General features: G+C 37.6%; 1 protein-coding gene across 3 annotated transcripts in view; it reads left to right on the top strand.

Annotated features, from left to right (window-relative positions):
- Nucleotides 1–18,938, top strand: part of Als2 (alsin Rho guanine nucleotide exchange factor ALS2) — an 80,522-nt gene that overhangs the window by 22,237 nt on the left and 39,347 nt on the right. For all 3 annotated transcript variants that reach the window (XM_042666956.1, XM_042666957.1, XM_042666955.1), the window contains exons 4-9: nucleotides 826–1,763; nucleotides 5,478–5,820; nucleotides 7,065–7,233; nucleotides 8,855–8,951; nucleotides 11,269–11,346; nucleotides 15,691–15,873. In XM_042666956.1, coding sequence (XP_042522890.1) covers nucleotides 826–1,763; nucleotides 5,478–5,820; nucleotides 7,065–7,233; nucleotides 8,855–8,951; nucleotides 11,269–11,346; nucleotides 15,691–15,873 — 1,808 coding nt within the window. The remainder of the gene's footprint in view (nucleotides 1–825; nucleotides 1,764–5,477; nucleotides 5,821–7,064; nucleotides 7,234–8,854; nucleotides 8,952–11,268; nucleotides 11,347–15,690; nucleotides 15,874–18,938) is intronic.

The following is an 18,938-nucleotide window of genomic DNA, read 5'->3' as shown; positions in this document are numbered from 1 at the left end:
GGTGACTGAGCTATAGGTTGAGATAAGATCTCAAAAACCTTTTTTCCAGGGCTGGCATCAAACCTTCAACCTCCCATTCTTCACCTCCCAAGTAGCTAGGATTACAAGCAATGAGCCACTAGCACCTGGCTCACATTTTAAGGTTTTTATTGCATGTTTTCTTGTGTTCTGACCTGTTCAGTAGTGAATGTTGGAAACATTAGTGAATGTTGTTTCTTTTATCTTCTTACTTTATCTTAATATCTTTATGATTCTATCTTTGAGTGCTTGCTTAGATACTGCTCATGTAGTTACTATTAGTAGTGGTTTCATGCTGGAAGTTTGTAGGATGTCTGAAGAAAAGAGTAGTGCTGTCCATTTGAAAGTAACTCCTTATAGTTTGCAAATTTTAGAGTATTAGAGAGTTAAAAGATGTTATTTCTGTTGAGCATGGTGATAAATGTCTGTAATCCCGCATCTTCAGGATGCAGAGTAGCAGGATTACAGTTAGAGACTGGCCCTTGGCAAAGAGTCAAGAGAACCTATCTGAAAAATAAAGCAAAAAGGATTGGGTATATGGCTTAGGTAGTAGAGTGTTTGCCTTGCAAGTGTAAGTCCCAAGTTCAAACCCCAATATTGGCTGGGGGGCGGGGGAGAGCGGCGAGAAACTTATTTGTTAAAAAATGAAGTACTGTATGCTTGAACTAAATGTCTACAACTGTGCTTTTGAAATTAAAAGAGAAAAACAATCTGTTTTGTTAAACTAGATGGAACTAGAAGTTTGCTGATAACATTTGTAGTTAATTCACTTAACTTGTTATTCCTTTTTTTTTTTTTAATCTTTAGATGGTGAGGTCTACAGCTTTGGGACCCTTGCCTGGAGAAGTGAACCAGCAGAAGTTTGTCCAAGTAGCCCCATTCTAGAAAATGCTTTGGTTGGGCATCATGTTGTTACTGTGGCTACAGGGAGCTTCCACAATGGAGCAGTGACAGATGGTGGCGTAGTGTACATGTGGGGGGAGAATTCTGCTGGCCAGTGTGCAGTAGCTAACCAGCAGTATGTGCCAGAACCGAACCCTGTCAGCATTTCTGATTCTGAGACCAGTCCTTTGTTAGCAGTCAGAATTTTGCAGTTGGCATGTGGCGAGGAGCATACTCTGGCATTGTCAATAAGCAGAGAGATTTGGGCCTGGGGTACCGGTTGCCAACTGGGTCTCATCACCACTACCTTCCCAGTGACAAAGCCACAAAAGATAGAACATCTTGCTGGGCGAGTGGTGCTACAAATTGCCTGTGGTGCTTTCCACAGCCTAGCCCTTGTGCAGTGCCTCCCGTCCCAGGATCTGAAGCCAGTCCCCGAAAGATGCAACCAGTGCAGCCAGCTCCTAATTACTATGACCGACAAAGAAGACCATGTGATTATATCAGATAGTCATTGTTGCCCTTTAGGTGTGACGCTGTCAGAATCCCAGGCAGAAAACCATGCCAGCACTGCCACCAGCCCCTCCACCAAGACCCTTGATAGTCAGGGAGAAGTATTTGAGAACACTCTTGTAGAAACTGGTCTACCTGTTCCAACTGAATTGAACATGGGAAGTGTTGAGACTGCAAGTGACAATGCCATTTCCTCCCATCAAAATGATGAGGGAACAACTGAAATTTCTTCCGCCAGAAACTTACCATCATACCCCGACACAAAGGCAGTAAATGAGTACTTGAAGAAACTGTCAGATCATTCAATAAAGGAGGACTCAGAGAAGGGCGAAAAAACACCACCACCTCAGGTACCCGCTCAATTTTATAATAAAGATATTTCAGAAGTAAAACCTTACATCCTTTTCCTCTAGGTGCTTTGAAATGCTGAGGTTTGGTAACACTTTTTGTTTTGTAAGTTTGATTATAATTCTGTTTTATTAGGCAAGCATAGATAAAGAATCTATATTTAGAACTCTATATGTTTAAGTTCTAGACCTTTATAATACTGAGAGATGTCATGGTGAGCCTGTTTTAGAAATAGCCAAATCCTATTTTTTTTTCTTTTTGTTTAAAGTACTTTATTGTAATTTTTTGATAAAGATTGTATACAGCAGGCCAGGTACCAATGGCTTATGCCTGTATTCTTAGCTACTCAGCAGGCTGAGAACTGAGGATTGCATTTTGAAGCCAGTCCAGGTAAGAAAGTCCATGAGACTCTTATCTCACACCAAACAGTCAGAAGTGGGGCTGTTTCTCAAGAGGTGGAATGCTAGGCCTGAGAGAAAAAGCTAAGGGACAGTCTCTCGGCCCTTAGGTCAAGCCCCAGTACTGGCACACAATTTGTTTTAAAGATGGTATAAAACACGTGTCCTTGGTCAAGTGAATAGGCAGTTTTCTGCTTAATTAAGTTGATAGTTGTGCATGGATGAATCAGAAAAGATAAAAGCTCCTGAGATAAAGGTTACCCTTTGTATTGGCAAAGTCCATAGCAAGAAAGAGCTTGCTTTCTACTTGACATAGCCAGTAGCAATAGTAGAAGCCATTATCTAGGCATTCTGGCCATTCCAAGTCTCTAAGGGGGTAGATTGCCATCTTTGGAAACTTTAGGATTCCAGTCCTTGGTTTAGTACAAAATCTCTGCAAAGGGGAACCACCCTGTGTGGGCCTCTAGAGCTCTCACTTTTTTCCCCCCAAAGATAACATACTTTTGAGCATCTTAAAGCCCCTTTGTGATACTGCAGATCCATTTGAGACAAACAGGGACCTGCACATGGGTTACTGTATAGAGGAGGGCCTGGTGTCTTTTCCTAACATGTCAGTAGGGATTACAGCAGGTGACCACATGGTCACCAAGGACTCCATATTTAGTATACCGAGAGGGACACAAAGAGCAAATCCTGTTTGGTTTTTTTCTTATTAGCATTTTTTCCTTCATTTGTATGGAATAACTTTGGTAGATCTCTGAATAGTTACAGCTAATAGATGCTCAAAACTATCACTGTACCACTTTGAGCCACAGCATCATTTCTGGTTTTCTGGTGGTTAATTAGAGATAAGAGTCTTACAGACTTTCCTGCCTGGGCTGGCTTTGAACTTTAATTCTCAGATCTCAGCCTCCTGAGTAGCTAAGATTATAGGTGTGAGCTACCAGTACCTGGCTTCATTGTATTTTTTTGATAGTTGATTTTTAAAAAATATTGGAATAAGCTATTTGGAGGAAGATATTGCAAACTATAAACAGGAAAAATAGAAATTTAATTGAGAATATACGAGGAAAAATTCTAGACTACATATTCTTATGAAGAAGTCTCCCTTTACCAGTTCTCTGGAGGCTGGGGTAGGACAATTATGAATTTAAGGTTAGCCTGGGCTACATAAGGAATGTCTCAAAATCAAAACAACAAAAAAAAGTTTGGATTTGTGAAAGTTATTTATGTATTCATTCACTCATTTAGTCAATGCTTGAGACTGAACCTAGGGCCTGTGCCTGCTAGGCAGGTGCTATATTATTGAGCTCTATCTTTAGTCATTGATTCCTCCAATTTAAATTAAAAGTTGGAAGTTTACTTTTGAAACCAGGTTTTGGTGGCTCATGCCTATAATTGTAGTTACTCAGGACGCTGAGATCTGAAGGATCATGTTTTGAAATCAGCTCAGAAAGTTCACTAGACTTCTCCAATTAACTGGCAGAAAACTGGGTTAGAGGAATGGCTCAAGTGGTGGATCACTAGCCATGAGGAAGCAAGCAGAGAGTGCAAGACCGTGATTGAATCAAGCCCATACATGCATACTCAAATACACACACAGTTTCCTGTATATAGCTATTAAGGTACCATTGAAATTAATATTTTTAAAAAATTTATTTTACTAAATACTTTTTTGTTATGCTAGTTTTAGTATCATGTGTTCCTTTTAAATTCATTCTTTGTAAATAATATTTCAGTCTTATAACCAACTAATAAAGAATTTGGTGTTTGGGGGTAGAATTAGAAGCACATTTTTCCTTGTAACTATTCTTGTATGCCAAAAGCTTTTGTGTATATGTGTATATTACATATATCTAATGGCTTTCCATTTTAGTAAATTGATATTTGGTAAATTTAGCCTGTTTTTCACTAAAATATTAGAAAACTTCAGTTTTTCTTTCTAACAGACCTATGAAACACAGTAAAAATATTAAAGATGTTTAATTATTAACTTGTCACATTTATCCTCTCTAGTAACCAGAGCAAAGTTTAATCCTTAAGCTTGTTTACCTGCTTGTTCATGGAAAATAATTCATTGATAAGACAGTGAGAGACTTGAGAGTATGTTTTCAGGACTGATACATTATGAGAATATATTAGGCCTGAATTTCCATTATAAAACATTTTAGAAAAGGCTTTTTCCCTTTAATAACTAATTTTTTCTGCTAGGTGTTAGTGGCAATTTTCATAAAATTTGTGGAAAGCGATCATTAATACAGGTTGATTTTGTTCTTTTTTGGCCTTTTCTAACCAGAGAGCCACTTTTTATCCTTCTCTCCCCCTTTCTGTGTTTAATTTTACAAGAGCAGATAGAACTTATTTTTAAATATGAAAGATAAGACCTTTGAAAGGGGGAAATACTTATTTTTATGTGTCTTTCTAGTACTGGATCTTGAACAAAGCTTTGGCTTTTTCTCTCATGGCTGGCACCTACCACTTCTAGCTTTTTTTTTTTTTTTTGGCTACTCTTCTAGCTTGAACTCAGAGCCTGGGCGCTGTCCCTAAGCCTCTTTGTGCTCAAGGTTAGCACTCTACCACTTGTTCCACAGCACCATTTCTGGCTTTTTCTGAGTAGTTTATTGGAGATAAGAGTCTTACAAACTTTCCTGCCTTGATCCTTGGATATCAGCTTCCTGAGTAGCTAGGATTACAGGCATGAGTCACCTGGCTCACTTCTAGCTTTTTGCTTGCTAATTGTAAATAAGAATTTGCCTGCCCAGGCTGGCTTTAAACTGAGATTCTCAGCTCTCAGGCCCCTCTGAGTAGCTAGGATTATAGTAATGAATAACTGACAAAGAACTCTATTTTGAATGCAATTTTTATATTATCTGTTAGGTCTGTAATTGGAAGAGAATACTTTTAAGTTGAAGATGAAACATCTCATGTTTTAGATTAAAAAACAGATTCTCACTATGAATCCCAGGTTGGATTGGAACTCATAATCCTCCTATTTCAGCCTCCTGAATACTGAGATTCTTAACAGGCACCATGATTACTGGCTTGTTTTAGATTTTTATGTGCAAGTAATGTGAACATTAAATTTTCTTTTTATTGACTTCTTGTTTTATAAGGGATTGCATTTTTGATTAGCAAGCATTGTACCAAGGAGGTTTCCTTGTGACATTTCCATATATGTAGAAAAGTATCCCAGTCTCCCTCAGTCTCTCTTACTCCTTACCCCTTCCTAAAACCATTTCAACAGGTTTCATTGCTGTATTTTCATACATACAAACAAGGACTAGTATTTTTATGTACTTTTATATGTGTATGTTTTAGCCTCTTGTAGAAGAAGCAGTTCCTAATCTTCACAGCCCACCAACCACAAGCACCTCAGCCCTCAACAGCTTGGTGGTCTCTTGTGCATCTGCTGTTGGTGTGAGAGTGGCAGCTACATATGAAGCCGGAGCCTTGTCTCTAAAGAAAGTTATCAACTTTTATAATACAGCCCCTTGTGAAACTGGAATTCAGACAGGCCCTGAAACTCTGAAAGATAGTAGAGAAGAACAGGTTAAACAGGAATCAATGCAAGGAAAGAAAAGTTCAAGTCTCGTGGATATCAGAGAGGAAGAATCTGAGGGAGGCAGTCGCAGACTCTCCCTCCCTGGATTGCTGTCACAAGGTAAATCTTTGGTGAATCCTAGATACTCCCTCCATCAATATTTTAAGAAGTTAGGAATTTAGTATTGATAACTGTACTGATCAGCAAGTCATTAATTTCATTAATATCAACTAGTTAATAACTATTAAATAAATATTAATTAATAACTTAGGAATTAGTATTCCCAAATATTTAAGCTGAGCTTTTCATTTAATAGTCTTTTACTAAACAGTAGTTTTTAAAAGAAAGCTTTTGCTTTAGGTATAACCACAAAATAAAACTTTTCCTTAAAGCTTAACCTGCCATTGATTGGTATACAAGATCTAGATAAGTTTGTGGGGAAAAAATGCTTTGAAACAAAAAAACCCAAAACACCTTTTTGTAAAAGACATCACTTTTTTTTAATTAGCATACACTAGTTGTTAAAGGAGGGGAGTTTCACTATGACATTTTCATACATGTATACAATGTGCCCCTTAGCCTCACCCTCTCTGTCACCTTCCCTTTCCCCTCTTATCCCACATCTTAAAACAGTTCCAACAGTTTTTTTCTTTTATTTTCATACATATACACACAGACATACATGCATGGGTATTTTCATACATGACCACATTCAAACTCTTAGTTTTTAACTACTTTGAAGCAGAGAAAATACTTGTCAGCTTTAATGTAGTACTTTGTTTAGCATTTTTTTTTGGGGGGGTCCGGTCGTGGGGCCTGAACTCTGGGCCTGAGCTCTGTCCCTCAGCTCTTCAGCTCAAGGCTAGCACTCTACCACTTGAGCCACAGCGCCACTTCCGGCTTTTTTCTTTCTGCTTATGTGGTGCTGAGGAATCGAACCCAGGGCCTCAGGCATGCAAGGCAAGCACTCTACCACTGAGCCACCTTCCCAGCCCTTGTTTAGCATATTCTTAAGAATTGAAATTCTATAGGATGTCGCTAGATTTTTACATGGAAAAGTATTCTGTGACCAAGTGATTGGCAGTGTGGATGTGTTAAATTTAAATGGTGTCCTTAATTTCTGGACTTGACAGCACTTTCTGTACTAATATGTATGAGTCTCTTCAGGGAGATAGCAGGTGAATAAAAATTTAGTAGGGAACATTTACCAAACTCATTTGTCTGTTATAAGTCCCTTTTGTAAAGACTTTATAGAATATACTTCAAATTTACCATGTTAGTGTATTTCTTTGAAAATTTTGGCTTATCAAAACATTGTCTTCCATACTTTCTATTCTGTCTCTCCATCTCTTGATTGTTTTCAGTTTCCCCCAGGCTCTTAAGAAAGGCTGCTCGGGTGAAAACGAGAACAGTGGTTCTGACCCCCACATACAGTGGAGAGGCAGATGCACTTCTGCCTTCTCTGAGAACTGAGGTGTGGACCTGGGGAAAAGGGAAGGAGGGGCAGCTGGGGCATGGCGATGTGCTGCCCAGGTAAGTGCAATCAGCATTCACTGATAAGGACTGGCTTAAACAAATAACCTGTCTCCTACAAAGGTCTCTACACATCCATTTCCTCTTTCAGGAAATGGGGTCCCATCCAGCTCCAGATTACAATGCATTAGCTGATTTAAAAAAAAAAAAAACCTGACATACATATATATGTGTATGTACATATATCTACGTATATGTGTGTGTGTGTATGCTAATCTTTGATATGTATTAATCTTTGAATACAGAAAATAGTGTTGGGGACGACATGGTATTTCATTGAAATAGTTGAATCATTAAAATGTATAGCTTACGTTGGGCACAGTAGTATATGCCAATAACCCAGCTCTCAGGAGCTGAGTTGAGGTCAGACCCTTTCTCACCCTCCTCCAAAAAAAATGCCAGTGCCCAAAGAAACATAGGTCCCATGGTTTCCCTTATTTGCAATATCTAGTATATGTATGAGTCAAGCGGAAAAGGTCAGATAATGTGATGTTAGGAAAATGAATCCTTAGATATATATTTTAATTTTTTTTCCTTTCATGCATTTGTTTCTAACGCATTTATAAGATTATCTCTTTGTAGCTTTGTATGTCCCTCCCCCACAGTATAACCCCTGCTTTCACTATATTTGATGTCAGTATAACTTGTAGAGGAGAGGGAGAAAAACAAGTCGTTTAAGGATACAGGTGGACCTGTTGCAACAATGAGAAGTACAAGTTGTCATGTCAAAAACGAGCTTTACAATGTTGGGGGGGGGGGGAAGCGGGGAGGATTGGGTGGGGGGTGGGGGGGAGGCTGGGAAGGGATGTGAAGAGTAAACAAAGGAGGAGGCTGCAATGCTTGATAAGAAATGTATGCATTAACCTGCCCATGTAATTGTAACCCCTCTGTACAGTGTGTTCACAAAAAATAAAAAAAAATGCCAGTGGGTTTATTTCTTTTAGTGACTTTCTTGCCCATGCTGGCTTAGAACTATAATCCTCCCAATTGTCTAGGGTGACAGGTATGTGTACCACCATGCCCAACTATTGATTGAGAAGTAGGAGTTCTTACATATATGCCCAAAATAACCCCAAAACAAAATGCTTCTAAAGTGTAGCCCCAGTAGTTCACATCTGTAATTCTACCTCCTGAGAAGATGAGGTCTGAGAATTGCTACCCTGGGTTAGAAAGTCAGTGAGACTCTTACCTTAACCACCAAAAAGCTGGGAGTGGAGCTGTGGCTCACTAGCCTTGAGCAAAAAAGTTAAGATATAGTGCCCAGGTCCTGAGTTCAAACCCCAGTACACACACACACACACACACACACGCACGCACGCACGCACGCACACACACACACACACACACACACGCACGCACCCTTCTGATCTCAGCCTCCCAACTAGCTAGAATTACAGGCATTATGGGGGTTATTATGAATTATGGGCGCTAATTAGTGATTGATAAAGACTGAAGTAAAGCCTTCCAAAAATGATTTACAATGTTTAAAAGTAGTGTGAACATTAAATCCATTATTTTTATTTTAATGTTTTATTTCTTTTGCTTGAAGACATTTACTGTAATTTGAGAAAGATCATGGTTCTTGCTGAGAATACTTAATACTTTGTGTTTTTTCTTTAAGACTTCAACCATTGTGTGTCAAATGTCTGGATGGTAAAGAAATCATCTATCTGGAGGCAGGTAGTTACCATTCTCTTGCACTTACTGCAAAATCTCAGGTAAGAGGCAAACTAAAGTATTTAATGCTGATCTTATTTTCATGAAAGGCCAACATAGTATGCCTGGACCATCACTTACTGAGTATCTTTAGTGTCAAACAGTGCCTTACTCATTTCAGCTTTCAAATACTTTTAGTGTGGTTCTTATAGGCTAAGAGAAATTATTTAACTTGTCTTAAGTCCCATACTTAATATTGACTTGGATTTAACACTAAACTGCTTGATGAAGAAGTTTGGGTGGTAGTTGAAAGCGAGCCTAACAAATACAAGGTCCTGAGTTCAAATCCCAATACCACCAAAACCTCCCCCTGCAAAACAACAAATAAAGCTATTAGCTTTCCCTATGTTCTGTCACCTAAAAATGAAATTCAGAATTTCCAGGGTATTGATTTTATTTTTTAAAGGTTTTCTGCCCCCCACCCCTAGTTCTGGGGCTTGAACTCAGGGCCTGGGCACTGTCCTTGAGCCCCTTTGCGCTCAAGGCTAGTGCTCTACCACTTGCGCCATAGCCCCACTTCGGGCTTTTTCTGTGTATGTGGTACTAAAGAATCGAACCAGGGGCTTCGTGCATGCTAGGCAAGCACTCTACCGCTAAGCCACAGTCCCAGCCTTAAAAGATATTCTTGAATGAAGAAAATCTATAGTAGACATTAAAAATACAAAACACATTTTTCTTTTTCAATTGTGAGATCTAGAAGGGACATCTGGCATATTTAAAATAATTTTTTTCTCATTTATATAGAAATCTTCCTAAGAAATTGCTTTTAGTTATTGTTTTTATCACTCAAGGGCTTGGTTCAATGCCCAGTACTGCTGTTCCGCCCCTTCCCCAACTATACACAGTTTAGTAGAACAGAAATAGGTCTGTAGAAGAAATAGACTCAATCGTATGAGTGTTTTGGATGTTATCAAAGTAGTCATATTAGTTCAGGAAATAACACTGAATATTTAATAAATGATGTTAGAACACTGTCTTCTATTTATAAAAGAAAAAAAGTTAAAATTTATGTATTCTACTTGTGCATAGACTACATATATAGTTTAAAAAATACATGATCAAGAATAAAATCAGGTGATTTTTTTTTTTTCCCAAATAATCTCAAGAGTAGAAAAAAGACATGACATTAAGTGGCAGACTTTCAGCTGAGCAAGCAAGCACAAGGCCCTGGGTTTAAGCCTGGTACTGGCAAAAATAAATACATACATGAAAATTTCTGACCTCAATTTTATTTTGCCTAGAAATTTTTCTTATAGAAATAGATAAACATATATCTTTACAAGTATGTATATTCAAGAATTGTTAGAGCTAAATATATGGTTCAAGTGGTAGCATGCCTGCCTAGTAATGCCCTGAGATTAATAAAAGGGGGGAAGATTTTTTGCTAGCATTAAAAAAAAAATTTAGTAGGTAATTGATTAAAGTATGCATATGATGGAGTTGTATATAGTTGTTAAAAATGGTGTTGTAGATGTAGGCTTATTGATGTTCAAATGTTAATTCATACCATTAAACAAAAAGAAAAAGCAATTCGATTTAGAAACAGCATTAGTAGTATGGTTCCATGGGCTAAGAATACCAGCTCAATGGTAAAGTGCTTGTCTAGCCTAAGGCCTTGAGGCTCTATTCCCAGCATGGCAAAAAAGAAATAATACTCTGTTTTATACTATATATATATATATGGGGGGTGGAAATCAGTTTTAGGATTAAATTGTGGCTATGCAGCTTACAATTTGTTACTTCGGTAATATAGTTAGCTTATGTGGGCCACTTTCCTTATATTGAAACAAAAAACAATTGTTGAAGGAATGAAACATTAAATAATACACAGAATGTGGGACCGACAGGGCTTGGTAGCTAGTAAGCACCTAAGAGGTTACTGGTTATTGGTAATCTCTGGATTCTGTGCTCTATGTGCCCTTTATTGCTGATTTTGTTCAGTTATGAATTTTTATAGTTTGGGCATTGTGGCACATGCCTGCAATTCCAATATTGGGAAGTAGAAACAGACGGATCATAAGTTTCAGACTAACCTGAGTTACATAGTGAGATTATCTACAAAACAGATTTTAATTTTCTTATTTTTTTTTTTTTGAGACAAGGTCTTGCTATGTAACCCAGACTGGCCAGGAACTCTCAGCTGTCCTGCCTTCTGAGTGCTGGGTGTAGAGGCATGGACTATCATACCTGCTAAATATTTATTTTAAATATCTAATATGAGTAGTTTATGCGTAACTATTAGTATATGATCATAGAGGCCCAGAGTTGGCCTGTAAGATCAAGATTCATACCTTTTACCGTACTTTATTTTTCTGATAGGTTTACTCATGGGGAAGCAATACCTTTGGTCAGCTTGGGCATTCTGATTTTCCAACAACAGTTCCTCGACTTATAAAGGTATTTTTTTTTTTACTTAATAGCAATTTATCTTCAAATTCTATATTATAACTATATTTGCTCATTGTGTTGAACAAATTTGTAGTCTAAATTTGTTATTTATTTACTTATTTATTTACTTTATTACTTTATTACTATTTGAAGTCAGAAAGCTGACTTCAAACCTCTAGAGGTACTAGGCACTGTCTCTGAGCTCTTTTGCTTAAAGCTAGCCACTAGGCACTGTCCCTGAGCTCTTTTGCTTAAGGCTAGTCACTTAAGCCACAGCTTCACTTCTAGCTTGTAGGTGGCCAATTGGAGATAAGAGTCCCTTGGATCATTTTGGCTTTGAACCATGATCCTCAGATCTCAGCCTCCTGAATATATAGGATTATAGGCATGAGACACTATTGCCCAGTCTTGCCTAGCTTTTTTGATGCTCTTGAACTGTGATCTTCAAAATCTCAGCCTTCTGAGCATTAAAAGCATGGCCACCAACACCTCGCTCCTGTTTAAAAAAAATTTTTTTTTGCCAGTCCTGGACTTGAATTCTGTCCCTGAGCTTCTTTTGCTCAAGGCTAAAACTCTACCATTTGAGACACAGTGCCACTTCTGGCTATTTCTGTTTATGTGGTACTGAGGAATCGAACCAGGGCTTCACCCATCTACTACTAAGTCACGTGTGTGTGTGTGTGTGTGTGTGTGTGTGTGTGTGTGTGTGTGTGTGTGTGTGTGTGTGTGTGTGTGTGTGTGTGTTTGGTAGCTCTGGGGCTTAAACTCAGAGGCTTAGGTTTGCTAGGCAGGAATTCTACCACCAGCTTCCAGCCTTTAGGTGTTCTTAATTTTTTTTTTTTTTAACATGAAACCACTTCTTTTCAAACTAAATGCACTTGTAAGAAATGTGTTTTTTTTTTCTTGGCCTTATTCACTGAGTATATTACCTTATTCTTTTTTTAAACAAAAACTTAGAGTACTTTCACTTAAACTGAAAGTTTTTAAGAATGTGATATTTTCTGAGCTTTTGCTATCAAATGATTACTCTGACTTCTCACTTTAATTTGCCTTTTACAAGCCATTTTTTTATGGTGTTGCATTTATAACAAATATAATAGTAAACCTTTTTTGTGAGCTAAAAATATAGGTGACATTTTCACTATTGAATGGATTTGGTTTAGTTTATTAAATGCTACTTCTAGGTCTTCATGTAATTCTTTTTTTTTTTTTTTGCTGGTCATGGGGTTTGAACTCAGGGAATGAGCACTATACCTGAGCCTCTTTATGCTCAGGGCTAGTACTCTGTCACTTGAACCACAGTACCACTTTCAGCCTTTTCTGAATAGATTATTGGAGATGAGTTTCATGGACTTTCCTGCCCCAGCTGGCTTCAAGCTGTAATAGTCAGATCTCAGCCTCCTGAGTAGTTAGCATTATAGGCTTGAACCACCCGTTCCTGGCTTCATATAATTCTAGAACAGTGTTCTTCAGCCTTTTTTTTTTTTTTATTTGCTGTACCATCCTGAGTTGTTAGCTTTTCTTTTCTTTTTTTGTTGGAAGTACTAGAGTTTGAACTCAGAGTCTTGTTCTTGCCAGTTAGGCACTTTACTGTTTGATCCATGCCTCTAGTCTTTTTTTGCATCGGTTGTTTTGAAATAGGGTCTTGCTTCTTGCATCATACTTGGACTTGAATCCTTTTATTTTGCTTCCATAGCTAGGATGATAGGTGCACACCACCATGTCCAGCTCATTCCATTGAGTTAGTCTTCCCAAGCTGGCCTGGAACAGTGGTCCTTCTAATCTTAGCCTCCCACAAAGCTAGAATTACTGTCTTGACCCAACATACTATACCACAGCTTCTTTTCCTCCTCCTCCCTTCTCTTCTTCTAGAAAGAAAGGTTTGGATTTTTTTTTTGGTATGAGACAGTATAGTGTGCATCTGAAGAATCATAGAAGAATGTGATATGGAGCCTGTGTTTATGTAGTTTGCTTATGATAACACTCTTGTCCCAGGAGAAACTCTTTTATTGAGAATAGCCTAAAGAAAGGGTAGTTACCTCAATGTGAGGATAATGATCCAAGTCTATACTACAGTATTACAATTATTCATGTGTCAAAGGCACACTCTGTATTTGTTACCAAGACTCTTATTGATGCTTTTCTTTTCAGTGAACTTAATTTTACTGGGAAGAAATGACAACAAAATAGTTAAGAATAAGCTACTGATTCTTGCCTCAGTCTTCAATAATAAGCCATCTGGTATCTATTACTGTTTTTTTTTTAGTTACTTAAAGTAAGAAGTGAACCTATCATACTAAAGAAAGTTTTGTAAAACATTGTTGGAGATCCTAGAAAGTAAACATTTATTTAGCATTTTAGAGATGAGAGAACAGAATTTGTTACAGGGTTTTACTTCATTCTTTCATGGTATATACAGAAAAGTACAGTATCAAGATTTTGACTTTTTAAAATACGTATTTGGGGAAGAGGACAAAGGGTTGTAAGTGGTGCTGGACATTGAACCTGGTGCCTTATGCATGCTAGGTAAATGCTCTAGAACTGCACTATCCATCCTGCATAGATAGAATGATTTTTGAGGGGCCGAGAAGGTGGCTCAGTGGTAGAGTGCTTGCCTTGCATGCATGAGGCCCTGCGTTCGATTCCTCAGCACTACATAAGCAGAGAAAGCAGAAGTGGCGCAGTGGACCAAGAGGTAGAGTGCTAGCCTTGAGCTGAAGAGCTGAGGCACAGTGCCCAGGCCCAGAGTTCAGGCCCCATGACCAAAAAAAAAAAGAATGATTTCTGAAGTCATTCTAAATAACCTATGAAAATTAAAAGTTAAGACAGTGAGATTTGCATTTGTTAAGAAATTAAGATTACATATTTGGAATCCTTACAAAACAAAAACAGGAGGATTGTGAATTTGAGTTCAGTCTGGGCTATGTAATGAGGCCCTATCTCAAAAAAAGAAGGGAGGGAAGGTGTACTCTTTTCTTCTATGGATGTTTTAATTCACTCATTTGGATAACTTGAATTTGAGGACTTCTTGTCAGAAGAAGATAGTCATGTAGTAGTGGAGATAGACACAAGTACACACAGGTTCTCACAGTCCCCTAGTATTTGGATCTTATCTAGACATAAAGAATCTAATGGATTAGGGTTATCTATATAAGAGTCAAGGCTGAATCTAGATCAAGAGACTTGGGGTAGTAGTTTTGAAACAGTACACTTTGTTCTGTGAAATCTGTGGAATACCATGTACAAAATAGATCAATGTCAACTGCTTTAATTGAAGAACTGGAAGGTACCTAGATCCCTGGTACTTGCCTTTGCATTGTAGCTTGTAAATCACTCCATGGGTCCTAAGGTTTGAAATTCAGTTGTTTAAAGCAGTGATTCTTAAACTTCTGTATATATGTTGGAATCTTCTGGAGGTCTTGTTAAATCAGTACTGGATCCCCTTCTAGGTAACTGTGGGGCCTGAGATGTTCATTTCTACCATATTCTAAGTGATCTGCTGCGGCTGTTGCACACACCACTCTTTAGAAACCACTAGTTTAGAGGTCCACATACATGGACTGCTCAGGGGTTCTTGCCTGTTTCAACATCAGAGAAGTAGTTAGTGAGTTACCATTGGGGAACTGAATATTAGCACCTCACAGCTTAGTTGTCAAGAATGAAATTTACCCTAATTAGATTTTTTTGGTTTGCTTTGATTTTTGTGCACAGAGCTGAATGTAAATTGACAAATGTGCATCCTAGACATCAGTTTTAGAGTAGGGCTCTAGAAATTTCTGGAATTGTTGATTGTAATATTGAATATTTATAGAGACTTCAAAAACATAAAACCTTAAATCCATGGGTTTTTCTTTTTAAATTCTATTTTTCTGATTTTTATGAAAATCAACCAGTTCATGGCCAGGTTCTGGTGGCTCATACCTAAATTCCTAGCTACTTAGGAGGTTGAAATCTAAAGATCACAATTTGAAGCCAGCCCAGGCAAGAAAGGCTTGAGATTCTTATGTCCAATTAACTACCTAAAAACAGGAAGTGGAGCTGTGGCACAAAGTAGTAGAGTGCTAGCTGTGAGCAAAAACAAAAACTCAGGAACAATGCCCAGGCCCTGGGGTCAAGACACATGACCAACAACAAAAAAACAAATTTATTTTTTAAAGTTCCAATTAAAAAGCTGAACATGGGGTTTCTTTTTACTCTTACATTGGTTACACTGCTGAGTGCATGTTGCCCTCTGCGGTATAGCTGACTTTGTATCATACCTGCCTAAGTAACCTAACATTTCAGTTCCTGTGGATCTCAAGCTCTCTCTGATTGACTTTGTCTTGGACCAATAATACCTTTCTGTTATTACAGTTAAGCAGTGAAAATGGAGTCTGGAATGTAGCTGCAGGCCAGGATTTTTCCCTGTTTTTAGTGGATACAGAAGATTTCCAGCCTGGATTGTATTACAGTGGCCGACAGGACCCTGAAGAAGGTGCCAGTCTTCCAGAGAATCCTAGTGGTACTAAGACTCCAGTACTTCTCTCTTGTAGCAAGGTGAGCAAGAATTGGATTCTAAGGTCCACATTCCAAAATACAAGAGGAGTCTCTTTTATTTAAAATTGAAAACTTTTAAAAATTGTATCATTTCACCCCTCCTCCTACCTTATTCTTTCCATAAGCCCCATCACCATTCAGAACACTGTAACTTACTCTTTCTCTATTATCTGTCCTTTGTTATAATGTTATGCCCAGGGAGTAGGATTTAGGCTCTCCTGTTCATTGCTGTGTCCTCAGTACATATATTTTTAAATTTTTATTTATTTTATTTTTGAGACAGTGTCTTACTGTGTAGTTGAAGGTGGCCTTAAATCTCAGTCTTTCTGCCTCCACCTTCCAGGTGCTGGGATTATAATTATGCTGTGGCACAGTATATACTTTTTAAATATTTGTTGAATTCACATCCTCTTGCAGGATTATTGAAAAGCGCTTTTCACAAATAAGTTCCTTTGTTTTATGGATCCCTCACAGGTAAATAGAGTAAAAGTAGAATAGAGGGATTTGTAACTGTAAATGGGAAGTAAAAACTGCAGGGGCCTTAGGTGGGCTCATGGCAGACCAGGAAAGCCTGACAGAGCTCTGTTGTTTTTTTTTTGTTTGTTTGTTTGTTTTTAACCACTCACCTGTTCTTAGTTTTATTTTATTTCCTGCTGTTATATCCTTTTCTTTTGAAAATCTGAAGTTCTTCCAAACAACTCACATGCTACAGGAATTTAATTGTCAATACTAGTGCATTCTAGATTTCTTATTCTTACTGAAAACTGTTCTCATATGGGTTATGTTTTAGTGTTTGATTTGGCCTTGACCTATAGATGGCTTGTTTTTTCAGGCATGCAATTTGGTTCTTTGTGTTTGTTGGCCCTGGCTCCACATTCTTTGTAAAAGGTCTACAGTTCTGATAAAGGATAAAATAGATTGAAATAGTGGCAAAAGGGAAGAGGTTCTAGAGTATCAATGGCTATCATGGATTGTTAGTGGTCTGCTGGGTGTGTTATACCTGGCCTACCTAGCTTAATAAGGTTTAGTGAGTAAAGACATGGAATGGTTTTGTTTATGATAAAAAAAAAGGGATAAATGAGAAAAAGTTTCTTTTAAAGGAAATCATTCCTTCTTCCTCCCCCTCTTTTCTTTTGGAGGAGAAGGGATGGGGATGATTATAGTACTGGAGATTGAACTCTAGGCTCTCTCTTGTTTGTTGTGTTTTTTTCTTTGAGGTAGGGTGTTAGAGCCTAGGCTGGCCTTGAGCTCCTAATTTCAAGTGATTTTTTTTTTCCAATCTTAGCCTTTTAAATGCCAAGACTACAAATCTGTGCTACCACGCCAAGCCTTGAAAACTCTTTTAAAAAATACTTTTATTTGATTAACACATACTAATTATACATATTCATGGAGTACAGCGTGGCATTTCAGTACACGTATACAGTATGTAATGTAAGATCAGGGTAACGTGGATCTATCACCTCAAATATTTTTCTTTTCTTTGTGTTACTAACATTTAACACCCTTTCTTACTTGTTTTAAAATATTCAGTAATACTTGTCAACTGTAGTTATCCTATTGTACTGTATGTAGCGCCTTAGAAGTTATTCTTGCTATCTAACTATCCCCTATACCATTAACCATCCTCCCTTCTCTATACTCTTCTCAGGCCCTGCTAACCACTATTTTAATTTTCTAATTATATAAGATCAGCTATTTTAGTTTTCACATATATTATTTGTCTTTCTGTATCTGACTTATTTCACTTAATATAATGCCCTCCAGTACTGACAATTTATTCACTTTTTTTGTGGCTTAAGAGTACTCCATTGTATAAGTCCTATATTTCTTTATCCATTCATCTGCCAGTGAGCACCTAGGTTAATTTCATATCGTGGTTATTGTGAACAGCACTGCAGTAATTATGAGTGCAGATGTCTCTTTATTGTATTGATTTTGATTCCTTTGGGAAACTGTCCAATAGTGGGAATCCTGGATCATAAGGTAATTTTTCTGCTTTTTGGGGAACCTCCAAACACTTTTCTATAATGGCTCTATTAATTTACATGCTTACTAACAGTATCTTGAGTTCCTCTTTCTTTATATCTTTACTATCATTTTTCTCTTTGACAATAACATTTCAAATTGGGGTAAGATACATCATGGTTTTAATTTACATGAATAGTGATAGGATTATTTTTCATATATTCACCAGCCATTTGTCATTTGCATACTTTCCTTTGAGAAATGTGTATTCAGGTTGTCTTTTTTTGGTGACAAGGTTTTACTATATAGCCCAGCTGGCCTGGAATTCACAATTCTCTTGCTTCTATCTCCCAGGTATTATTCATTTGTATTTTTATTTATTTATTTATTTTTGCCAATCCTGGGGCTTGAACTCTGGGCTTGGGCACTGTCCTTGGGCTCCTTTTAGCACAAGACTAGTGTTCTACCACTTTGAGTCACAGTACCACTTCTGTTTTTTTCTGTGATTAATTAGACATAAGAGTCTCATGGACTTTCCTCCCTGGCTGGCTTTGAACTGTGATCCTCAGATCTCAGCCTCCTGAATAGCTAGGATTACAGGCGTGGGCCACCACCCTGCTATATATTGCTCATTTTTTAACTGGATTATTTAAACTTTGTGCCTTTTTGCTATTGGGTTTTTTGTTTTCTGCAAATCCTGGGGCTTGAACTCTGGGCTTGGGCACTGTCCCTGAGCTTCTTTTTTGCTCAAGGCTAGCAGTCTTACCACTTGAGCCATAGTACTACTTCTGGCTTTTTCTATTTATGTGGCCCTGAGGAATCGAGCCAAGGCTTCATGCATAATATGTATTAGTGTGTGTTAATCAAATAAAATTCATTATATATATTATATTACATTAACTATATTATATATATAAATCCCATGTTGAATGAATAATTTACAAGTTGTCTGTTCACTTTATTGTTTATATTCCTTTGCAGAATTGAGTTTGATATTCCATGTGTCACTTTCTCCTATTGTTGCTGATACTTTTGAGATTCAAAAACATCTTTCCCAGACCAATATCCTGAAGCATTTCCTTCATATTTTCTTAAAT

This window comes from Dipodomys spectabilis, unplaced genomic scaffold (genome assembly GCF_019054845.1).
Source record: "Dipodomys spectabilis isolate Male_0828 unplaced genomic scaffold, ASM1905484v1 ptg000373l, whole genome shotgun sequence".
NCBI classification, from domain to species: Eukaryota; Metazoa; Chordata; class Mammalia; order Rodentia; family Heteromyidae; genus Dipodomys; species Dipodomys spectabilis.
This window is presented reverse-complemented; position numbering and strand designations above follow the sequence as displayed.